This window comes from Hylobates moloch, unplaced genomic scaffold, assembly GCF_009828535.3.
Source record: "Hylobates moloch isolate HMO894 unplaced genomic scaffold, HMol_V3 SCAFFOLD_4, whole genome shotgun sequence".
In the NCBI taxonomy this organism is placed as follows: Eukaryota; Metazoa; Chordata; class Mammalia; order Primates; family Hylobatidae; genus Hylobates; species Hylobates moloch.
In genome coordinates, this window is record NW_026652279.1 from 138163475 (window position 1) to 138189671 (window position 26197).

The 26197-nt window shown below is 38.6% G+C and overlaps 1 protein-coding gene across 1 annotated transcript; it reads right to left on the bottom strand.

Moving 5' to 3' along the window:
- Positions 1–3199: 3199 nt before the first annotated feature.
- On the bottom strand, positions 3200–24564 carry FBXL3 (F-box and leucine rich repeat protein 3). Its single transcript, XM_032151051.2, has 5 exons — positions 24187–24564; positions 18861–19209; positions 15944–16066; positions 12767–12938; positions 3200–5085 (listed from the first exon to the last, which is right to left on the bottom strand). Exons 2-5 carry the CDS (start codon positions 19206–19208, stop codon positions 4442–4444), a joined length of 1287 nt encoding a protein of 428 aa, XP_032006942.1. The 5' UTR covers position 19209; positions 24187–24564; the 3' UTR covers positions 3200–4441.
- Between the last annotated feature and the right edge of the window lie 1633 nt (positions 24565–26197).

The following is a 26197-nucleotide window of genomic DNA, read 5'->3' on the forward strand; positions in this document are numbered from 1 at the left end:
CCTCTTTAACCTGCTTGTCTTCACAATGTTACAAGAAAACTTGGATCTGTGCATTATCACCATCTAGTGGCTAAACTCAGGCAACACCAACTTCTACCTAACTCTTAGGAAGCTGCTCTGGAAAAACTACAGGATTTTGGATTTCCAGAGAACTGCGTTGAAGAGACAAAGATTCTTGTACCAAGTTTTGGTCAACTGCAAATCAAAGAACTTGGTTATGCAGGAAAAACAAATGAGGACATCTGTACCTGGAACTTTTAAACAAGATTCTAATAGTTATGTGAAAGAAGCATTCAAGATTTTTGGGTAGGTGCAGTGGCTTACGCCTGTAATCCCATCACTTTGGGAAACTGAGGTGGGAGGATCACTGAAAGTCGGGAGTTCAAGACCAGCCTGGCCAATGTGGTGAAACCCCGTTTCTCCTAAAATTACAAAAAAAAAAAAAAAAAGCTGGGTGTGGTGGCCCGTGCCTGTAATCCCAGCTACACGTGAGGCTAAGGCAGGAGAATCACCTGAACCCAGGAGGCGGAGGTTGCAGTAAGCTGAGATGGCGCCACTGCATTCCAGCCTGGGTGACAGAGTGAGACTCCATCTCAAAAAAAAAAAGCAAGATTTTTCATTGTTCCTAAGAATCTTAATTAAATGAAGACAGAAAGCACCATAGATTCAGGTAACTACAGCACAGACAGCATTAACATTTACAGAAGTATTTCTTAAGAATTAAACCTGTCAACTCTACTTACAAGATGTAGAGCTTTCAGGTGAAGATGATTCAAGAACATGCTTTCAAAATAGTAGTTGAGAAACCAAAACATAGCCACACAGAAATCTGCCAATTAAGTTTTGCTGCCCTTTGAGCAATGACTTAATGTGCTTTACTTTAATTATAACAAGTATAACTTAAATGCAGTTTCTATTTTGCTATTATAGATGTAGGCTGGGTGCAGTGGCTCATGCCTGTAATCCTAACACTTTGGGAGGCCAAGGTGGACGGATCACTTGAGGTCAGGAGTTCGAGACCAGCCTGGCCAACATGGTGAAACCCCATCTCTACTGAAAATACAAAAATTAGCTGGTCGTGGTGGCGCATGCCTGTAGTCCCAGCTACTCGGGTGGCTGAGGCAGGAGAATCACTTGAATCCAGGAAGTGGAGGTTGCAACGAGCCAAGATCGCACCACTGCACTCCAGCCTGGGAAGAGTGAGAATCTGTCTCAAAAAACTGTTGTAGATGTATAAAATTTATACATTTTTAGTCTGACTAGGGCTTTAGAGTGAATACATCCTCTCATTAATCTGGCACAAAATTAGGTAAGTATACCCACAAAGTGTCATCGAATATATTATTGCAGGTAGAGGAAAACAGACAGTGAAAAAATCTACTAAACTTTATTTGGAACCCTCAATATTGGTGGGTCCTTAAAAATCCCAGAAAAAAATCAAGTCTTAGGAAGTCTTATCCAGCTTTATGGTCTGCTGTGGTGGCACTTAATGAATTACCTGGGATTATAGTTCCTGTAAGATGTTTTATTTTTTAAATAAATTGTTGGCAGGCTATACAAAGAGTGATGTTCCACAACTATACATGTGCTTTTTCCCTGTTCACAAAGGCAAACAGGCTGGCCAAAGTGTTTCCAGCATCTTCGTCATATTTACCCTTTATTATCCAAGTAGTTTCCTGCTCTTCAAACCTTCCTTTCAAAATTTTCTCTCCCACTTAAAACAAGTTAGGATTATTTATCCTTTTATTGGACTGATTATTCTAAGGATAAGCTCTTACTTCACTTTTGGAGTAAAAGGCTTTGTGCCCTTTTTAAAGTTGGGTGCCAGCAAGCAGCTGGAATTTCCCTGACTGCCTGGTAAAATGAAAACCAGCCCCACCAACTGGGGTTGGAGTCTGTGCAAAGATCATTATCATCTATGTGTGGGGTAGAAATTAACTATAGTGTGTTAAAGGACCTAGTGTAAAAAAAAAATTTTTAAAGGACCTAGTGGAGGCTTGAACCTTCTTCACATAAACTTCTTCTTCTTTTCAGCCTAAACTTTTCCATAAACACAAAAAAGTTCTTCAAGTGCACTAAATTGACTTAATCTTCAATCATACCTATTTTTTCTGATATGGTTAAAACAGCCCAAATTACCAAGATAAGTTGAAAGCCAGTAAGACAATGAAAATAATTTCAATAGTTGAAAATACTCTAATTTATATAAAGACATTTATCTCTAAAAAGACTGGTTAGGTTCAAGGACCCTTAAAGACTGATTCTATGTCTAAATAATGTGTTTTATAAGTCCTCATTCTGAATGCAGAAAGAACCTATTCTGTATAAAAATTTATATTTCATTGTAGGTTTTACATTTCCTATTTCTTTAGGCATCAGAGCTTATTTCAAGAATAGGTTCCATGAGCCTAACCTTGTATCTTCAAAAAAGCAAGTCTATCATAAACATTGTTTAATATTAAATATTACACCCATCAAATATGGATTTGAAACATTTTTAAGTTTAAAGTCAAATGTTTGTGTAGTTTTTAAAAAGTAAAATACAACAGCATTAGTAACTTTTTATTCTCAAAGTGATAAAAGCATTTAACATATACTTTACAGTATAAACAAATTAAGTACTATGCATTTTGCCTATAAAGTGACTTAAGTATTTTAAGCATTATATAATTCAATTTGTACAAAAAGTAAATTTCCAAATACAAGCTTTGGTTAGTAGAACTGATTATGTACTGTCAAATCCATTTTTCCAAAGTTGTTCAAGGAAAAAAAAAACTTGACTAGCACAGGTAATTCTTGTACAATCAGAGCTTTTTACTATTTAGAAGGAGGGGAAATATTACTGTAATTGCTGTTAATTTTCGAATCTAGATAAGCCTTTTTTCTTCTCACTTATATGTTGCTGCAGGAGAGCATATCATCACTTTTGGAAAGCATAAATTATGTAGAAAATCACCTTTTGCTTTATTCTTAAGGCCATCCGTTTTAAAAGTAGATCTAAGACTGTTAGTTTCCTTAACTACTGAGATACTTTCTAAAAGTCACACTCCTGAAAAGAGCCGCTTTAAGAATTAATGTATTCCATGGGGGTTAAATCACTTCTGATTTCCCTCAGGAGGGTAGTAATATCTACTAGCACTAGTGCCCAAAATCAAAGTTTATATCATCTAAAAAAACTCAACATTTATAGACTCTACAATGCATGGATTACCTTTATTCATATGAAAGTAATATAAAATGTTACCTAACTTAAATAATATATCAGTTTAACCAAATTAACAATCACGAAACTGCAGACATTTTTCTATTAAAGTTTTCCAGTTCACTGAGCAATATTTACTGAAAAATATGATTATGAACTTAAATATATCCTCTTTAAAATTTGCTGTTTATGCTAGACTGTACAATAGTGCTCCCTTTATGATTTTTAAAAATTCTACTTAACTATATAATTCCAAAATAGAAAAATGAGTGAGCCATCACTAAAATTTACTGGAAACTAATACTCTTTCATGGAAACAACTGATAAACATTTTAAAGTTCTATATTTATTTAAATTTGGCTTTTTAAAATAGGTAAGCTTTTCATTTCAATTATTGTTTAATACTTCAAAGCTAGTTTAAACAAAGATAAAAGCAAGGAGAACTGGTAAAGCATTCCTTACTTTACATACAGTGCCTCAAGTGCCACATACATAGTAACATATCACAAAAGAATGTATATGGTTTAGCAGATTACAGAGCAAACCTAAAAGTTTATACAAAGCTAAACATTGCTTCCCTTCTGTTCCATTTATTGTCTTTCAATTTGATCTTGGCTCTGTATTATCCTTCTATAAGACCACTGTGTGACATTTATCAGTTTTCTAAGTGTTCCGATTACTTGTATATACCTTTTTCTTTAAACGGCTTTGTAACATTTGAGAACATTCATCCAATCTTTTTCATTAGATATGATATATTCATTTTTCTCACAAAATGCTCACTTTCCTGAGCTATATATTAAACACCTTATAACAGGTGTATGTGTAACTGAAGACCCTAAAATGTCAAGTTTACATTTTTTTAAAAATGCATAGAGAATATAACATTTCAGAAAACCTACTAGTACTTCTTGGATATTATAACATAGGTTTTGTCTCCTTTAGACTGTAAACTGTTTAATATGTATAACTGGCTATTACTTTCACATCTGAACCACATTAAAAAAGAAATTCAGAGATATGATTGCTATTACACTAAGGAAACAAATGGAGTTTTCTGACCAAAACTCATTCATGGGTCATCCAATAAACAATCTTTACATATACTGACTGAAGATATCAAATTTCTGTGCCACAAAATAGTAGAATTATATCAGAACTACAGCAAATAAAACTTTTATTATAATACATTTGCTTGAAGTTAAGGTGCTATTCATCATGCCCTACATCATGCGGTTTTTACCAAGTGGGCATCATGTCGGGAAACCACACCCTACCAAGATGCTTGGACACTTCCCAGTGAATCTGCTCCAAACTATACTTTTGGTCAGGAATTAGTACTTCTTCCATAATGGATAATTGAGATAGGCGGCCACCACACATCTTCACAAACTCAACAAAGGCACTACATGAGACTTCACATTCCCCTAGTCCAATAGCTGACAAATTTTTGCAACGTTCTGCAATGCGAATTAACTCTTCATCAAGTGGCCGTAATCCATTTGCACACACTACTAGTTCAACTAGTCTAGGGCATGTCATTCCCACACGGCCAAGCACATCTTTGCTTACTGATCTCCCAAAGTACAGATGGGTGGCAGGTATTTCATAGCGAAAGAATGGGTCAAATTCTTCTTCATATAAAAAAAAATACATCACTAAGTTCACTTTGGGTGAATGTCTGATGAAAGCATCCCAGCTGCTCTTCTGAATAGTATGGAAGTGTGTCTGTCCAGGATTCTCACTGACTACATCAATGCGCAAATGTTCTAATCGAACATGTTTTTCAGAAGACAAAGCAAGTAACAACTCATCACTCAGTAAGTGGTAGTTCAGGGCTAGTTCTCTTAAGCCATGACACTGATCAGCCACACAAAGGATACCTTGAAAGAAAAAAAAAATTATTTGCAAGTTTTTGTAAAAGTTTATCTGTTCAAAAATTCTATCAAGTACATGTCCCACAAAAGTCTGTCACAGTTCCCTTACCACAAAACTATATAATTTAAAATTTGTATAGTTGAATTAGAAGGGAAGTCACAAACATTTAAAATCTATTACTAATTTTGTCTACAAGAAAATGAAACCAATTATAATCCCATCTATTAAAAAGAAGTAAAACTCAGTTAACTCTGTCATTTAAAAAATACACCATCACTAAGGTTAGGACATTCCAGTAATGCACAGACAGTGCCATATTTTTAAAAAGTAACACAAACTTATAGGTTAAGTAATTACATGACCACTGCAACGGAGGCCAAAGGACATTTTTTGAAGTTCAAAACCTAATCCTAATAAAAACAGAGTAAGATAGAACCATATAAAACTATGAATTAGGTAATGAAATAGAACATTTACAAACTAAAGATTTCTATCAAATGATCAACAGTCTAATTGCTAATAGTATATAAGCAGCTTATCAAACTTATAAGAAAAAATACCAAGGTATCACTAAATAAGTATGTCAAAAATAACTACTCAATTCACATTAATGGAAATATTCATTATAACTTTTGAAGCTCTAACAAACCCAGAAAGCAGTTCCCTTAGATGATTCCCTATACTTAGGGTGCTATGCTTTATAACTTACCAAAACCATCATCCTATCAACAGATGACATTGCAAAGGTCAATATTTGATCTTTCTCTGAGTTCTGTTTTTGTTTTGTTTTGAGTCAGAGTCTCACTCTGTAGCCCAGGCCGGAGCGCAGTGGTGTGATCTCAGCTCACTGCAGCCTCTGCCTCCCAGGTTCAAGTGATTCTCCTGCCTCGGCCTCCTGAGTAGCTGGGACCACAGGGCGTGTACCACCACGCCTGGCTAATTTTTGTATTTTTGGTGGAGACAGGGTTTCACCATGTTGGCCAGGATAGTATCAAACTCCTGACCTCAAGTGATCCACCCGTCTTGGCCTCCCAAAGTGCTGGGATTACAGACGTGAGCCACTGTGCCCGGCCTACTATAAGAATTCTACCCCAAAGAGGCACCTTATATTTACCTGGTAAGTAACCCACTCAATGTTTAGAGTTGAATTAGAAGGGAAGTCACATGTTTAGAAACAGGGATAGGAACAACAAAACATACACCATATTTTCATCTACTATTGTTACAAGTATGATATGCCAGGTACTAGATGTTATCCCACAAATAATTTTAAAAATCTGGAAAAGTATTATTTCTACTTTGAAGTGGAGACAGCTAGCTAAAAATAGCAAAGCTGCAATACAAACACAGGCTCAGTGACTCTTATGTCCATGCACTTAGCTACTGCTTAAGAAATGACAAGACAGAGGCCACCAATAAGCCATAGCTTTATAACAGTGGGAAAAGATAGGCATTAGAATTATCAGAAGAGATAAACTGAGTTGCCAGAATGAGTCACCAGAAGAGAGAGTAATGTCTCAGTATTCAAAACCACAAAGTTTCTGTTTTCCACAAGGTAGGTATATACTTTATTTTTGTTTTGAGATGGAGTCTCGCTCTGCCACCCAGGATGGAGTACAGGGGTGCAATCTTGGCTCACTGCAACCTCCGCCTTCCAGGTTTAAGTGATTCTCCTGTCTCAGCCTCCCAAGTAGCTGGGATTACAGGCACACGCCACCACGCCCAGCTATTTTAGATACTTTGAAATACACTCTAATTACTCAAGGTAACCTAAGCACATCTCTGTTCTGATACCATCTCACGCCAGTTAGAATGGTGATCATTAAAAAGTCAGCAAACAACAGATGCTGGAGAGCATGTGGAGAAATAGGAACGCTATTACACTGTTGGTGGGAGTGTAAATTAGTTCAACCATTGTGGAAGACAGTGTGGCAATTCCTAGGATCTAGAACTAGAAATACCATTTGACCCAGCAATACCATTACTGGGTATATACCCAAAGGATTATAAATCATTCTACTATAAAGACACATGCATATGTATGTTTACTGTGGCACTGTTCACAATAGCAAAGACTTGGAACCAACCCAAATGCCCATCAATGATAGACTAAATAAAGAAAACATGGCACATATGCACCATGGAATACTATGCAGCCATAAAAAAGGATGAGTTCATGTCCTTTGCAGGGACACGGATGAAGCTGGAAACCATCATTCTCAGCAAACTAACACAAGAACAGAAAACCAAACACCACATTTCTCACTCATAAGCAGGAGTTGAACAATGAGAACACATGGACACAGGGAGGGAAACATCACACACTGGGGCCTGTCAGGAGTTGGGGGGCTAGGGGAGGGATAGCATTAGGAGAAATACCTTATGTCGACGACAGGTTGATGGGTGCAGCAAACCACCGTGGCACATGTATATCTATGTAACAAACCTGCATGTTCTGCACATGTACCCCAGAACTTAAAGTATAATAATAATTTAAAAAAAAACACACACACATGGGAAATGGTAACCAACAATTCAAATAAAAGAAACTTTGGAGTATCATTTAGTAACTACAAAAGCAGTTGTGGCAGGCATAATTCTGAAAATGGCCTCCAAGATCCCACACCCTAATGCCTAGCATCTGTGAATTCTATAAGATACCATGCCCATGATTATGATATATGGTACAGCTGACCATATAAGAGATTATCTGGATGGTCCTAGTCTAATCACATGAGCCCCTTTTAAAGCAGTTTTCTCTGGCTGATTGCAGAAGAGGAAGAGCGATTCAAAATGCAAAGGGGACTCAATGTGTTATTGCTGGCTCTAAGCTAGAGGGGGCCAAAAAAAGAAAAATCACAACCAGCCTCTAAGAGCAGAAGGACCCCCTAACAGCCTCTTGCTGACAGCCAGTAAGGAAATTGGATGTCAGTCCAACAATCACAAGGAACTAAATTCAGCCAATAACTTGAATGAGCATGAAAGTGGATTCTTCTGCAGAGCCTCCAGGTAAGAGCCCCGCCTTCCTGACATTTTCCTCTCAGCCTTTTAAGACTCTAAGCAGAGAAGCCACTTGAGCCCTAACTACAGCTCTAATGTACAGAACAGTGGAGCAAATAAATGGGTGTTGGTTTAAGCTGCTTTGTGTATAGCTGTCAGTTATGCACCAGTAAGAAAACGAATACATAGTTCCAAGTATTTAAAAACATAACAGTGACAAAAGTAAAATAAAACTAGGGCACTATTACAACTCAATAAATTAAGACAAATAATCCAAATTAGAAAATAGGCAAAGGGGCCGGGTGCGGTGGCTTACACCTGTAATCCCAGCACTTTGGGAGGCCGAGGAGGACAGATCGCCTTGAGGTCAGGAGTTTGAGACCAGCCTGGCCAACATGGTGAAACCCTGTCTCTACTAAAAATACAAAATTTAGCCGGATGTGGTGGCGGGCGCCTGTAATCCCAGCTACTCGGGAGGCTGAGGCAGGAGAATCATCTGAACCTGGGAGGCAGATGTTGCAGTGAGCCAAGATCAATGCCACTGCACTCTCCAGCCTGGGCAACAAGAAGGAGACTTTGTCTCAAAAAAAAAAAAAAAACAGGCAAAGGATCTGAATAGACATTTCTCTAAAGAAGATATACAAATGGCCAAGAAGCACATGAAAAGATAGTCAAGGCCAGGCACGGTGGCTCTCGACTATACTCCCAGCACTTTGGGAAGCTGAGGTTGGAAGAACACTTGAGCCTGTGAGTTCGACACTAGCCTAAGCAACCAGGCAAAACCCCATCTCTACAAAAAATACAAAATATTAGCCGGGCATGATGGCGTGTGCCTGTGGTCCCAGCTACTTGGGAGGCTGAGGTGAGAAGATCAATTAAGCCCAGGAGGTCCAGACTGCAGTAAGCCAAGATCATGCCACTCCACTCCAGCCTGGGCGACACAGTGAGACCCTGTCTCAAAAAAAAAAAAAAAAAAAAGAAGAAGAAAAAAGATACTCAACATCATTAGTCAACAAGAAAATGTAAATCAAAACCACAATGAGTTTACACCCCCTAGGATGGCTATAATCAAAAAGACAAATAAGTGTTAGAAGACACTGCTGGCAGATATGTAAAGTGGTACACAGCAGCTTTGGAAAACAGCCTGGCATTTCCTCAAATGGGGAGTTACTATATGATCACTAGGTATATACCTAAGAGAAATTAAACCATATGTCCACACAAAATTTGTACATAAATGTGCACAGCAGCATTATTCATAAGTCAAAAGGTAGATTTCCATTTATATGAAATGTCCAGAACAGGCAAATCTATAGAGACAGAAAATAGATTAGTGGTTGTCTAGGGATGGCAGGGATGGAGGTTTTGGGGGCAACAGCTAAGAGGTACATGGTTTTTTAGAATAATAAAAGCGCTCTAAAATTGTGGTGATGCATGTATTACTCTATCAATATACTAAAAATCAATAAATTGTACATTTTAAATGAGAATTGTGAATTATATGCCAATAAAGCTGTTAAAAAACTGGTGATTAATGGTGGTACTATAAATTCATACAACTCATTTGGGAAAAAAAAAAACATGGCAAAAAGCACAAAAACACAAAGATCCTTTGTCCTAGGACTTCTACTTCTTAAGAATGTACCCTAAGGAAGAAATTAATACAAGCAAACTGCTATAAGCCATTTTTTTTTTTAATCACAGCAAAAAAGGTAAAAGCAAGTGTCCAACCTTAGAACTATATGCAATGTTGGCTTATCAACAAGGGAAGTAAGTGACTAAATGTTCATTAGTTTAACCTGATAATTAATATTAAGGAAGCAAGAGGCAAACTAACCTAGAGGTCCAGTTACAGACAATTCTAACAACTATATGAAATGGAAAGAAAACTGATTAAATGTTCAGTGAGGAAAGTAGAATACAGTCCCTAATTTCAACTTAGAGAAACTGTCGAAATATGCAAAATATAGATAGAAAATATGTAAATATGAAATTTCAACTGAAATTCTATGTGGTTATACTCTTCAAATAGAAAGTACTACAAGTGTTCTTTCTTTTTTTTGAGACAGAGTCTCGCTCGGTTGCCAGGCTGCAGCGCAGTGGTTCGACCTCGGCTCACTGCAACCTCCGCCTCCCGGATTCAAACGATTCTCCTGCCTCAGCCTCCCAAGTAGCTGGGACTACAGGCCCACACCACCATGCCCAGCTAATTTTTGTATTTTTCGTACAGACGGGGTTTCGCCATGTTGGCCAGGATAGTCTGGATCTCTTGACCTCGTGATCCGCCCACCTCGGCCTCCCAAAGTGCTGGGATTAACAGATGTGAGCCAACGCGCCCAGCTGTATTAAAAAGTATTCTTTCTTTTCCCTTCCTTTCCTGATGAACTAGTCCAAAAGTCATTATGAAACCAACTTTGCAAAATTATGACCGTGAAAGCAAGCAGACCTAACTGACCCTATCTTGCTTCTAACCCTTAAGTTGCCCTTGTTCATTCCTGGGCATAGGCGGAGCTAACTTTGGGAAGGAATTCGGTTCATGGTTTGACTCTGAAACAAAACTGGTAACCGCCCTTTCACGAAAAGACCCCTCCTTCTTGCCTGGGGTCCAGTCTGCCTTTGCAGGACTTCCAAACTAGCTACAAGATTAGAAATTACAATGTGGGGGTCGTGAAGCCTCTGGCTCCAAGAGTCTGAACCTCCCCAAATTGCTCCTGGCAATAACATCATTATTGTAAAACCTAGGAACAATGCTTGAGATATTTTGCAAACCCTGTGCTAGATGGATCAGCTGACACCATCCAGACTGGTAATCTGGGCCAACCAGTTCTGCCATGGCACCTAGGAACAAAAGACATTAAGAAAACCTAACTTTAACCCCGTATGATTCCATCTCCAAACTGACCAATCAGCACTTCCCAAGCCCCTGCCAAATTATCTTAAAAAATTCCGATCTCCAAATGCTTGGGGAGACTGATTTGAGTAATAACAAAACTCTAGTCTCCCGCATAGCCGGCTCTGCGTGAATTACTCTTTCTCCACTGCAATTCCCATCTTGATAAATCAGTTCTGTCTGGACAACAGACAAGATGAACCCACTGGGCAGATCCCACAATTAAGTGGGATCAGGTAAGCTTATACTATACTATCAGAACTGTGGTGTATATTTAATAAAAATGAATGAACACAGAATACCAGAATAAAGGGAACTATGAACTCACAGTTTTATAGATAAATCACAGACATAAAGACTCATACAATGTGGTAAATGCTAGCAATAATGTTCAGAGTGTTCTGGAAATACACAGGTGGAAATCTCAACCAGAAAGGAGAAGTTCCTTTCTTCTCCTATGTTGACAGGCGGGTCAACACAGATCACATCTGAGCTGAATTCTGAAGCCTGGGCTGGCTGGAGTTAGCAAGGTGAAGTTAAAACATTTGAGCAAGTATTCCACAGGGTAAAGTGTACTGAGCAACCACAAACAAATGTACAAACAAAAATCTGTAGTTCCATACCCAAGTAAAAGCTCCACGTGAGTGACCAGCAAGAGACAGGTGGAGGTCAAGATACAAAAGGACCTTGTACACTATGAAGCCAGGAAGCATAGACTTTACTCTGAGAGCAGAGCTATATAGTAAATAAAAAAATGTAATCAGGGTCATATAAGAACTAACTGCCAAAGCCTATTCTTAACTTCGGTTTTATAATAGCTTCAGTGGTAATCTGTAAGTGGCAGAGAGGGCTAAGAAAATACAACAGACTTAGCCATTCTCATCACCAGGAGCCTCCTGTGGGAGAAAAGAGAATGAGCAAGGAGACTTGGGAGAATGAGCAAGCAATCTCCATCTAAAATGAAATCATTTCTTGGGAGAAGGCTGACCTTTGGCGATGGCAAGAAGGTTGGAAGTGTTTTGTAAAGATCAAAGATTTGTCACTATACCTTAAAGAACAGGTTTCCCAAATAACACAGCTAAAGGATTAGCAAACATGTCAATAGTGGGAAGAGTCAGGAAGGAAGCAGCACACAGCAGTATAATACAGTAGTAGGGTTTATACTCTCTCTTCAGTACAAACCACCTGGAATTTAAGTAATCTCAAACTGAATAATGTAGTAATGCTCAGAAAATCCTATATAAGAGAAACTGCAAAGAGCTTTTATAATGCTCTTCTCACATTTGATGGGTTCTTGGCTCCAAAATTCAACTTAGGAAAAACATCATCTTGCAAAATCTAAGGCTACCACTTAGTACAACTTAGTTGTACAAGAGTTGTACAACTTAGTACAACTCTTCTCCCTTTATACAGTGAGAAGAAAATCAATTATGTGACTGCTCTGACTCAAAACCTACCCTATTAGCTCAACTACAATAAGAAAAAATTCTATTGTACTTAATGGGGCACCTCAGGCTGACCTCATACTGTCCTTTCCTCTTTTTTTTCCTGTTCATTTTCTATCATGTGCTATTCATAAATTTACCAAATAGGATTAGAAAATAAGCTGAAAGTCAGTGTCCAGGCTAGTAACCCTACAGAACTTAGGCTATTCTACTACTACATTAAAAATATTTTAAAGAGATGAAGCAGTCGTATTAATCCACCTTTAAGGTTAATGATCATAGTTTTTTCTAATTTGATGAACACAGCAATGCATTTTACTAAAATGTGTCTAGCAAAAAAACACAACATACCTGCTGGAGAGACATGAGGACAGCTGCTCATTTTCAATAGCTTGAGTGTATCACTATTGTTGGCCACTAGTACTTTGAGAGATGGATCATCTACTGGAGTATCATCTATCTTAAGCGAAGACAGGGATTTGGAGTTTACGAACACAACTGTCAGTGCAGAGATAAAGTGAGACTGAAAAGCAAAAAAAAAAAAAAATTATTTCAATTTTTAGAAATGAGACTCGAGGGGTTTCCTAGTACTACAGTTTATCTGAGCCATAATGACATATTAATATTTTGTAAATGTTTTAGGGGTGGCACCCCTTCACTCTGTTGTTGGGAATATGGTAAAAATAGGTAACTATCTGTCATCTTTGAGAAGAGTCTATTTATGTGTGGGGGAAAAAAGCATTTCAAGCCTCAAGATAAGTGTCTCTAAATCAGAGAAACCACTGGTAAGTAAAAAGAGGAATTCTGGAAACCAAGATGAGAATCTCTCTCAGACACTTCATTTTGCTACATCTGGAAACCCTAGTGTTTTAAAACACTAAACTTCATTTCTTTTCTGTTTGATAGTTATGACCACTAAATAGTAACTATTAACACCATCATTAAAAATTAATAATTTATTCAAAATCTATGACAGACTCATTTGAGATATGAAAACTCATAGAAAATTTGATTCTAAAACAATCAAAATCGTACTTAAAATTCCAAGTTTAAAACTCCTTCAAATGTTATCTACAATATTTTCAAATCTTCTATTTTAATGTATTTTGATCCACAAAAGCACCAATGAGTATCATTCATCATATATGTGTATATGTATATATGTAGGTATGTGTATATGTATATATGTAGGTATGTACATATGTGTGTATACACACATACACACACACACATATATGTATATATCTGTTGGACAGATTTTGACCTAAAGGAATCAATGTAGGCAAACAGGAATTAAACCATTCTCAAAGTATGCAGCTCTCAATCAGAGCTAAGACATGGGTTGAAGCCACTGGGCAAAGAATCCAGGAGAGTAAAGAAAGGCTAATACATTCCTCTCTACAAAACCAACTTCATGCACCAGTTAGCTTTATAAATTCTCTACAGGAGTGAAAAAGGATGAGGGCAGGCTAAGAGCCAAGAAAGTATAATGAAACATTACTTTTTTTTTTTTTTTTGAGACGGAGTATTGTTCTTGTCACCCAGGCTGGAGTGCACTGGCACCTCCTTAGCTCACTACAACCTTGAACTCCTGAACTTAAGCAATCCTGTTTCATCCTCCTTAGTAGCTAAGACTACAGGTGTGAGCCACCATACCCAGCTAACTTTCTTTTTTTTTGTAGAGATGGGTCTTGCTATGCTGCCCAGGCTGATCTCGAACTCTTGGCCACAAGGGAACCTCGGCTTCCCAAAGTGCGCTGATTATAGCTGTGAGCCACCACACCCAACCAAAACACTACCTTCTTGATCACAATTCCCTAATTTACTTTTTCCCTACTGTGATTAAACAACTGGTTAACTAGATTTTGATTAAGTAACTATTTAACTACTTAAATGTTAACATCTTTCTCCTAATATTTTCGTATCAAACTCAATTATATCTTGTACAAACACATTTCATTTGCAGTCTAATGATTGCATTACTGACATCTTTCCCCATTTCCCCAATTTCGCTCTGGACAAAAACATTTCTTCTATGTTCTCTTCAGTTCTCTCAGGATTTCCAAAATATTGCTACGCCCTATTTCAATCTTCTACCAAAGCCATAAAAGGAAAAGAAAAGAAAAACCATATTAAGTATCCTAGACTCACTTAATAAGGGAATAAGCATTCTTTCCATTAGCTCCATTCATGGTTCCCAAATTAGTACTAGATATATGCATAGTGATAAGAAAAAAAAGAAAATTATGTTCAACATATCTTTTAATATGGTATAAATACATACGAGTATGTAAATTTGTATTTTAGCTATGGTAGGTACACTAAAAATCAATTCAGATTGTTTCATTTCCCATTGAAGGTGGCACTATGCCATGTAACTAGTATTTCTTAGTGAGTTCCTTTAACCATCTTAATCAGAATCACCTGGACTGCTCACAGGAAGAGGAGACTTAGAATCACCCCGAATTTGAAAAAGGGATAGAAATCCAAAATTTAGGAGGCTATTCAGAAGATTTTTACACATTAAGTCGGAGTACCACGTTGATCTAACTTCTGTACTTAGGATCTTAAAATAAGATAATCAAATTCTCCTGCCCATTTCCCTTATTTTATACATGAAGAAAAACATTTAATCTCAAAATATACATATGTAATGAAAATGTTTCAAAATCAATTAAGACTTTGACATCAACTGGTGACTTATTTGGTACAGACACTCCACTGAAACAACCACTTGGGTTATATATTCAATTTAGTTATATTCCCTCCTCAATCATCCTAGTACATTAAACTACTAGGTACTTACAAGGGTGTCTATATTTTAGTTTTCAGTGTCTTCTGGGAAAAAACTATCAAATTATTGTTGGATACTAACCTATTAACCATTAGCTAACATACTCAGCCACCTTTACCAGTTGCCTTTCTAAAAATGCACCCTTCTTATTTTTGTATTTTAAGAGAATAGTTGTGAGAGAGAGACACGATCTCTGATTATGTGCAGGATCATGTTAGAATATATATATGAATATACGTTAACTTTTCACTCAAAGAAAGGATGTCTTTAAGTCTGTAAATTAAACTGTGCTGATATTAACTTTGGTCAAGATTAAATCTTTACAGAACATTTGCCAAAGATTTTATAAGCTATACCTGCTCTCAATACTGGCACTCTCTACTTTTCTTTGATTCTAACTTCACCAATCTGCTCTGGAAGCCCCAAAACGAGTATCTATGTGTCCCTTTTTTTCTAATATGCTTGACTCTATTTTACTTACTGAATTTCTTTTAATACTTCCTATAGATGCCTCTGTAAATTTCTTTAACCATACCAATTTAGAAGTATGGTGATTTAAAAAAAAAAAAAAGCTTAGAAAAATACTATTTCTTTTCATTCTAAATAGTGACTGGTTTTCCATTATGTATATATATTACTTTCCTTATACTCACACTATCAATACAACAAAAAAAAAAGGTTAGACTTTTACTGGATTTCTTACTAATACATAATAAAACAAAAAGAGCAGATACCTTTGGTAAATCCATAAAGCTTGGTCGAGCAGTTGAAATAAGTCCAAGTGTTTTTAAAGAGCAATTCACAAGTTGCGATAGTATATCACAAGCTGCTTCAGCTGATTCCTTGCTGCTGTCCACCTTAGAAAAGAAACACCATTTACTCATGAATATTTTATTGTTTTTTTACTTTTTTCCCCAAATACCCAGACTTCAAGATTACTCATGTATATATTTATATTTCTCTGTACACATATTCATTTTATAGAAGTATCATTACTAGTTTATTGCATTATAACTTAAAGAATATTCTTTCAGTCATCCACCCTCTACCCTCACCTCCAACTTTAGCCTTGAGTGTCTCTGAAAAAGTATAAGGGCAATTGTCAAGACAAGACCTAGTTTTCATTATGATAAGAGACATATTTAATGTTGGCTTTTACACTGATTTATTCCAAAGTGACTGTATAAACTAATGGAGTAAATAAATTTATAGTCTTTAAAAAATAATTACATATTTCGTAGTGGATCACATAACAGATGTAAATACAGTGTCTATGGTATACACTAGAAACTGAGTATTTACTCAAAATGTTCAGGTGTATCACAACCTGGGATTCATCATTAATGTTATTAATGGAAAGATGAATGTGAAGTAAAATGAGTGTACTGGACCAGTCAGGCATGAAAATCTAAACTAAGTAAGATGTAGCTATTCTCACACATACTGCTGCAAAGACATTTCCTAAGGGAAGGATAAAGGGCCAAAAAATCCCTCAAGGATGTAAAAAGGAGTTCATCCATGAAAAAGTTAGTTGTTTCCTGGGAAGCACCTTAAAACAATAGTTAAAAGGGTATTATTAATTTCCAGATTCATATACACTACTTTATGCCAAAAATGTTAAGAGTGGATTGTAAAACTAATGTGCTAATTATATTAGTTTCAGAGCTACTTATAGATAATATGTGGTCCCTGGAGTAGCAGCATCAACATCACCTGGGAACTTAAATGGGAACAAATGTTCATACCCAACCCAGACTATCTGAATCAGAAACTGTGGGGGTGGGACCAGCAATTTTTGGCTTTACAAGCCCTCCACGTGATTTTGATGTACATAAAGTTAGAGAACCACTCTTCTGGACTAAAAACTCTAACTATAAGCCTCCTTGGTCTATAATCAGTGAAGACTATCAGGAGAGCCCAGAAGAATCCTGTGATGTGACTTCTTTTTTGTAAATCAGAAATTATTTCCTCAGGAAAATTTTTTAAAAACCCTAATAAAAATGTTAAACTTTCGCACAAATGATTTTATGAGGGTTATACGAGATACACCTGAATTGTATCACAGGGCTGTAAAAGAATAAAAGTGACCCAGCAAATCTACTAGGTGGAACTGGACTTTAAGACCTATCAGAAGAATGAATTTGTATTATACTCATCTTTGTATACGATTTACCATTAGAACACTCTTACACAACTCAAAGATAACTAAAACCAAACAGAAACCTCTTCAGCCTTCTTCCCTGGGGGTATGGGGATGAGTCCTGAATTGTTGTTTGATCCCCCTACCCTTGCCCCCAGTTAGGATCGCAAGGTAATATACTAGACATCCAATTAAATTTCAGGTAAACAACAGATTTTTTTTAGTATTAAAGATGTCCCAAACATTAAAAGGGATGTAACTATACTAAAAATTATTCACTGATTATCTGAAATTCAAATTTAAATACTCATCTTACATTTTTATTTGTAAAACCTGGCAATCAGTGGCCTAAGTGCCTTTGTGCATTTTTCTGGGAAAAAAGGCGAAAACATATCCAACCATTCCCATCACCAATTCTCTCCTCCTCCTTGGACACACATGGGAGAATAAGCAGGTAATCTTCATCTAAGAGGAAATTACATTCTTCGAGGGAAGACAAGATTTTAGTTATGGCCAGAAGCTCTGGGTTAAGAACTACTGTTTTGCCTAGGTTTAGCCTGGATTGTTCAGCAATTGCTACATCCAGATAAATCAAGTATTCATGCATTGTTTTTTTTTTTTCCAATAAGTTATTTGCTACCACAAAATCTGGTGTTTAAAGGTTCAGTAAACATGCCCATTATTTCATTATTCATCACCCAAACAAAACATGACAAGCCTCACACAAACCACTGTGATTTTTTATTTTTTTAAATAGAGACAGGGTCTCGCTCTGTCACCAAGGCTGGAGTACAGCCACACAATCATAGCTCACCGCAACCTCAAACTCCTGGGCTCATGCAATCTTCCAGCTTCAGCCTCCTGAGAAGCTGGGACTATGGGACTACAGGTACCCACATCCAGCTATGATTTCTTAAATTATTCTGGATATCTCAAAAAGCCACCCACTTCATTTATCTCATCACTGCATGATTTCCAATACCTTCCTTCCAGCAACAAAAATAAACAGTTCCCTTTGGCATTCTTCCATGTACCTTTTTCTATTTCTCTCTACAATATTTTCATCTAAATCTTCTACATAAAGTTTCTATGCTTCCTTTTCATTTGAAGATCCCATTTCAAAAAGCCATCAGTAACACTAAGTTCCTGTTAGATAGAGCAATTAAGTTCTACTCAATTATAATCTCCCAATTTTTATTTTATTAGATACTTCTTTCCTCAAAATCGTTCACAATAATTCAATGTAATTCACAGCTTTATCAATGACTTATGCTTATTTAGTGGCTGCTTTTGCTGTTTTAAGAAATTATTAATAATTAACATAGAGTAATTCAGCTCCATCAAATATAATAATTATTTTGTGACAGCTTCTAAGATATACAATAATTCTAAATTTTTAAGCATTTTCCCTGAAAAAGCAAATATTTTAAAGGCATGAGAAGATGTACTGGTTTAGGAAACAAAGCCACTAAAAATACTTTATTTTTTAAAAGAAGGATTTAAAATATTACCTTGAAGCTGACATATTGTAGATGGTTTGAATGTCTTTTAATAATCTGTTTGATCAGCTCTGGATGGGTAGCTTTCAAATAAGATGTAGCTGGCTGATTCAGTTCAAATTCAAAACATCTCCACAAGTCAGGCATGTGAAATACCTGGTTCCAGTTGCGGCAAACTTGTGAAGCATGAGCCCGGTCAAGAAGAGGCAAATACTTAAATACTTGGAGAATAATGTCCTGAAGGAGATTACCCCAATCACAAGTCTGAGAATGCTCATTTGTAGTCCTCAGTTTCTTGGTTTTCTCTGTAGCTCCTTCTTCTGATGAATTATGGTCACTATCTCTTCCTCGTCGTTTCATCCTATTCCGAAAAATGCATCAGTTTTTTTCCTACTCAACTTTTGAATAGAAATAAACTCAAAATTCATTCTTCTGTCACTGAGATGTGTGTTTACATACACAAACACGCAGGAAAAACTGGATCAGTAATTCAAGAATACCAAAACAAATTATTATGAAAAATGCCAATGAAGGCCAACAATGGTTTTATAAATTTTATACTTTTTTGGCATATGTTTTTAAACATCTACATTTATCAGTATAATATACAGTATATACTACATGGGAGAAAGATTATTATGATTTTGAAACTATGCTAAGAATTTATATTTCAAAAGTTGTGGTCAACTTAACTAAAATGAATATAAAAGAAAACCTACAGCGATACTTTGTAAAGGTTTCTTAAAAGTCATCTAAGGATATTTGTTCTTGAATTCGAGGCCAACCAGGGTCCCAAGAACCTCCAGAGAGGATGTTAATTAAGCAGCCAACAGATGTTCCACATTTAATAGTCTATACAGGGGTCCTGTGGTTCTGGCCCGAGGACCAGAACTGGGACCCACAGCAGGAAGTGAGCAAGCTTTACAGCCTGAACTCCTCCTCCTGTCAGATCAGCAGTTACATTAGATTCTCATAGGAGTGAGAACCTTATTGTGAACTCTCCATGTGAGGGATCTAGGTTGTGCACTCCTTATGAGACTCTTAATGCCTGATGATCTGAGGTGGAACAGTTTCTTCCTGAAATCACCCCCTGCCACGGACAGGCACTGGGCTATGATGTGTGTTACTGCCAGACATTTCTAACTCTGCCTAAGATAAGTGAAACTACCCCTACTATGAATTGTTTGGTCTGGAATATAGCTGCTTCTTCAAACACATCACTTACTATTGCACTGTTTTCCCCAAGTTGTGTTCCTGAATTATACCTATTTATTCTATGTATTCATAGCACTTTCATTCCATTAGTTTCTCTGAAAGATAGTTTTTTCATGGCAAACCAGTTATTATGGCTAAAGAGAATGGGCTCTGGAACCAAGCTCCTTGGGTTTGAATTCTGGCTCTACCTCTCACTGGCTATGTGGCTTTGAGCAAATTACTTGATATTGCTGTGCTTCAATTTGCAAAATGAGTTTAATAAAACATAGGGTTTCTGTGAGAAATGCAATACTATTAAGGCTTTTCAAAGGGGAGATATGACTGTTGAACTGTTGAGATATGACTGTTGAATACGAAAGCAGTCCAGCATTAACGACATTAAAGTACACAACACGCTAAAAACCGGGGTTACTACCCAGAAGGCAGAGAATGATTCATTCACTCATTCCGTTCACTCATTCATTCAAGATAGGGTCTCGCTCTGTCACCCAGGCTGGAGTGCACTGGCACGATCATGGCTCACTGCAGCCTCGACCTCCTGAGATCAAGCAATCCTTCCACCTCAGTCTCCAGAGTATCTGCATGCACCACCACACCCGATTCTATTTTTGCTTTAAAATGAAGAGAGAGAGAGAGAGAGACTGTGTGTGTGTGTGAGATACAGAGTGCAAGTGAGCTTGTGTAAACACACCCTGGAAGTAGACTCATTGAATTATTATAGTAACCAACAGTAGACAGCAGATTACAGGTAATTTTTTTCCTTGCAAACATCTTTTCCCTTTTTATGTTTTACACATTTCTTTTACTATCAGTGCATTACTGTGTAATCGGACTTTTTAAAAGGTCTTGTTTTGATTTGTTGGAAAAGTATAGCAGGCTCTAAACTAAATGGCTGCAGACCACTCACTGGTAGTTATTTAGTATAGAGCCTGTAATACTTTGTTTCTAGAGAACAGTTCTGGCAGGGTAGTGGTTTCGACCTAAACTTGGGGTCACAACCTTTCAGAAAGATGGCTTGTTGCGCCAACTCTCCTCTGGTCTATCAGCATAAAAGAATTTCTCATTCCTGTGTGAGATGAAGGATATGCATAAGCATTACTGTAAAACAATGTTTCTGCAGACTTTCTCCATCCAGTACCTCACAAAACTTGTGAAAGACGATTGAGGGCTGGAGGGTAAAAAGAGAATGGCAGAGGCCTCTGACCTTAATGCCATGAAAGTCAGTCTAAGATGTCTTAGCATATGTGCAATAAACTGCCTATTCTTCACTGCTCCTATTCCCAACTATGTGAATAAAATATATTACGTATACCGTACTGATCAGGGAGAGAACAAGAGAGAAAATAGAACGACAGAGGTGACAGCAAAAAGGTAGTCTGATGGAAGACTGGAAATTATGTGTGACTCTGAGAATAGATTTTTTTTTATAAGTTTAGAGAAAAGTGTATAATCTACACTGTAATCTTTAATATTGTCTCTTATAATAATCCCTCACTAGAGGCTAACACTGTCATTATGACTCATTTTTCTGCTTTAACTTACCCTGAAGGCTTACTTTAATTTTAGTATATAAAATTTGGGTCAAAGAACAAAGTGTTTGCTATCCAGAGCTTATAATTTGTCTTCTGACCACCTAAAACTACTCACAATTTTGAGATACAGAGATTCAAAAAACGATGACAATCTTCGCAATTTCTACACCTTATTATAGAATATTGATTGCCTGTTTCTGGGGAACAATCTTCTAAAACCAGAGCTAGACAACTTAAAGACGAAATGATTCATTTTACTTTAGAGTATATGGATACATAAACAAAAATAAAATGGTAGCCTTATTCACATAATAATCTTTGCTAATAAATACTTTGCTGGTCCTACAAATAGAAACTTTCTTTTGTCTATTATAGTACTGTTTTAAATAAAATGTACTTAAATACCTTTCCGAGTTCAGGTTAAAGAAGCTGACAAAATTTTTTTTAACAGTATGCAACACTAAGGGACAGTATCTCTTGATCTAGATATAAAAACACTATATGATCACCAAAGCATATTTTAAGAACTTACCAGTTTACAAATAGCTGAATTAAGTCTGTTAATTGTCATGCATAATATGTCTATGTCACAATTATAGTGCATTAAGCAATGGAAAAAAATGTAAGGCCAAATTCCAATAAAAATAGGCTCTGCACTATCCTCATTTGTGCATGAACAGAAGTGAGTTGACACTTAATAAAAATTTTAAATATCAATTTTCCAAGTTGGTTTCATTCATGAAAAAATTTACACTACTTTAATAGTATCTTATTAAATCTATTTACGCATGAAACTCTGCTATTCAGAAAATTAAACATCTCAGAGCATCTTCCAGCCTGCAAATAATTTACATCAATGGACCCTATAATTCCTACTTTTGTCAAAGTGAAAACACCTCTTATATTTGAACAGAAGTGTGGAGGACCAAGCTGTACTATAAAACGTCAATGAGACTTTCTAGACTCTAGAAATCTAGAGCACCAAAACTAGGCCTCTTCAGGACTCTGGCAGTTTAATTTCCTGCAAGGTTTCTAGGCCCCAAATAATGCAACTTAGGACACCAGAGCTTTTGGTCAGGGACTGATATGACTACAAATTGCTAAACAGCAAACTACTGAGGAAAGACCACAAACTAGCTGAGCAGCACAAGGAGTTAATGCGCTAACTCTATGTTCCATAAGCTTTCGAGGTGGGTGCGGTGGGCCACACCTGCAATCCCAGCACTTTGGGAGGACAAGGCGGGCGGATCGCTTGAGCTCAGTAGTTCGAGACCAGCGTGGGCAACATGATGAAACCCGTCTCTACAAAAAATACAAAAATTAGCAGGGCATGGTGGCCCACGCCTGTAGTCTCAGCTACTAGGGAGCCTGGGGCGGGGGAATCGCTAGAGCCGAGATCGCGCCACTGAACTCCAGCCTGGGTGACAAAGTGAGTCCCCCTCCAAAAAAAAAAAAAAAAAAAAAAAAGAACTTTGAAAGAAGCAGTCAACTTCATCATTAGGTGAAGACCGGAAGTGAACAGCTAGCCGTATGCATAGTTGTATTAGGCACTTTTACAATGGGCATGCATTAATTTTAAATGCCCATTTGTAGTTAACTCTAAAAAGCCTATTTTGGCATCACAGTTCCTTTCTGTTCTGCTTTTACTAATATCAAACTAATATGCATTCTTTGGCTGAACTACAAGAATAAAACACTATAAAGAGGTTAACTCACAACTAAATGGTTAGAGAGCGCACAGTGGCGAAAATCTGTCTACAGGTCAGATAGATAGATAGATAGACAGACAGATACATAGATAGATAACTGATAGTTGAAGATATTTTTATAAATATTTCAGAGATAACAGAAACTAAGTTATTTTTTTCAAGTTAGAAAAGGAGGATTCTAATTTAAAAATCTGGGTCACTCAACTGGACATCAATAGCAACGACAAAATAAAAATGATCTCTCTCACCTCTCAGCTTGGAGATACAGGCCATTTACTGGGCTGCTTCCTGACCCCTGTCTGCAACCCCACCTAAAGGACTGCCCACGCCAAAGGCAGACACGAAGCCGCTCAACACAAGTTGACCAAGTTTTTCGCCTGGCTAAGCAGCGGGGGCGTCCCCTCCTCCCTGCGCCACCTCTCCACCGATTGGCTTCCCCTGACATTTCTCACGCGCCCCACCCTGGGCAGTTTGCTTTGACATTTCAGTGCCTCATTGCTCAAGCTACCAGCACGGGCGTAGCCGACGCCGGGAGAGCCCCACAGAGTGCGAGCTCCACTGTGCCTGTCACCAGCCCCCGCCAAGGGTCATAAAGCCGGGCAGGAGCCGCTGCGAGCCCGGGAGCGGCGGAGTCGCCGGCAGGCTGCAGGCGGCCGCTGCACACGCACCACGCCTTGTTGACATGTTTGGAAGCAGGCACGGCGGGGAAACGCCCCCAAGCAAGCTCCAAGGTCTGGGTGCCGCGCCCCGCCCGGCACTCCTGAGCAGCGGACCGCGCGCGCCCCGGCCCCCGCGATCCCCCCGGCCCGCCCACAGACGGTCCGCGGTCCCTCCCCGGCTCCGCCGTCGCAGCGGGGCTCGGCCCTGCCCCTCCGCCGTTACCTGCTGCTGGGGGCGGCTTCCCCCACACACCACCCCGTGCTCCGGGGACGGCGGCGGCTGCAGGTCCCGCGGCTCTCACATGAGGCGCCCCTGGCCCCCTGCTTCGCGCTCCCGCAGCCGCGGCCCCCCGCGCTCCGCCCGCATTCGAGGCGCTGGTCCCGCGGAGGGCGCCAACGCGGCTCCACCTTTGCGGCTCTGGCTGCCCAGAGAGAAACTCTCCTTCTCAGTCCCGCGCTGTCTGCGTCCTTCTTCAGGGACCCCCGGCGCAGCGAGAGACTACCTCAGCGAGCGGCTGGCACCGCGTAAGCTTCCTGCGCCTGGGCCACCGACAGGGAGTCTAAAATGGCGCCCAGGGCTCGCGGCCGCGCGCTTCCCCGGCGCCGCCCCGCCGAAGGGGGCGGGGAGGGGGCGGGGAGGGGGCGGGGCAGAGCCCGGCGGGAGTGGGGCCGCGCCCAAGCGGGAGCGCGCGCTGCGGCAGCCCCATCCTCGTCGCTGTGGGATGAGCGTCTGCTCTCCTGCCAGAGATGTGACTCCCGCTTGAAGGGGATTTTTTTTGTTGTTTTGAGATGGAATGTGGGAGGGCTGAAGCTAGCTATATGTGGAAGAGACTATCTGTGGCTGAAACCGGAAGGTTTAGGGAGGTGGAGCAGAAAAAAGAAAGAAAGGAGTCTCGCCGGAGCCTATTGGGGACCGCGGCCCGCGGGTGGCCGCCCCGGATGCCTGAAACCGAGGGGTTAAATACAGTCTATGAAGACCCGCGCATCGATGTGCATAAGTGGTGCCTAAAAGATGCCAAGGAAATGTACCAGAATAGTGACAGTATTAACGCTAGGATTGCAGATGGCTTTTGTTTTTCAAATATTTGTATTTCCCAATATTTCTAAAGTGACTTTTATGATTAGTTATTACATTTTAAAAACGACATTTGCTTTATGAAATACAGTCCTGAAATTTGTAAATAGCTTTTGAAAGCAATGGGGAAAGTAAAGGATTACAAAGCTGCTGAAAAGAAAACCTCTGGTGAATCCTTTTGTAAATCAAGGCATCTTTGTGTGTAACTGCTACCTAGTTGACTTGTTTTGCAGTTTGGATTTTTTGATACTGCGTTTTCTTAAAGTTAGAAACATTCTTGGGTGCAATATCATTAAGTTGAATCATGCGCCATTCCTCTCTACACCTCCAAAAAAAAAGAGAGAAAGTAATTTTCCATTCAAAGATGTCTTAGAACACTCAGACCCATGTATAAGAGACTGAAAAGCAGTGGTGCCCAGGGAGCTCTCCGTTCTTCCCGTTTTCCCAAGAAATTGAGCTAGGAAGCCATGTATAAAGTTACACCGAAGTTCAGTGTGAGGCCAGGAGTGGTACAGGCTTATGCCTGTAATCCCAACATTTTGGGAGGCCAAGGCAGAAGGGTTGCTTGTGGTCAAGAATTGGAGACCAGCCTGCGCAGTATGTCCAGACTCTTGTCTCTACAAAAAAATAAAAGAGTAATAATTTAAAAAATCAGACGGGCTTAGTGTAATCCCAGCTACTACTCAGGAGGCTGAATCGGGAGGATGGCTGGAGCCCAGGCGTAGGAGGTTACAGTGACCTATGATGTCACCACTGCACTCCAGTCTGGGTGAGAGAGTGAGACTCTGTTGCTGTAATAAAATGAATTCAGTGTGGGGAAATGCCAGTGTTGTTTGTTCGGTGTTTTTTAAGGGCCTGCCAGCTGTCAGATCACTGAATCAAACTGTACAAAGCCTCTAGTAGCGTAAGAATGTGGATTTACCTGAACTGCAACATTTGTTTAGGTCCCTCAGTGACTGGATGATGAGGAACAATAGGAAGTTCTAAGAAGGACAGTGATAATTATTAAAGAAAAACAAATAAGTCAAATACAGGCCCATTTATTTAAAGTTGGGTGAACAGTATAAATGATCAGCAAAATACATTAAACCAATTCAGTAAACATGATGAACATAGGTTGCATTACATTAATATTATATCACATTACGGTTATATCACA

Bases quoted from the DNA above. Each gene is read 5' to 3' on its own strand.
- FBXL3 (XM_032151051.2), bottom strand. From the start codon at position 19,208: ATGAAACGACGAGGAAGAGATAGTGACCATAATTCATCAGAAGAAGGA. The intron at 12,939-15,943 runs GTATCTGCTCTT...TTTGCTTTTCAG, and splicing joins GCTTTATGGATTTACCAAAG to TCTCACTTTATCTCTGCACT. The intron at 5,086-12,766 runs GTATGTTGTGTT...TTTTCTTTCAAG, and splicing joins TCCTCATGTCTCTCCAGCAG to GTATCCTTTGTGTGGCTGAT.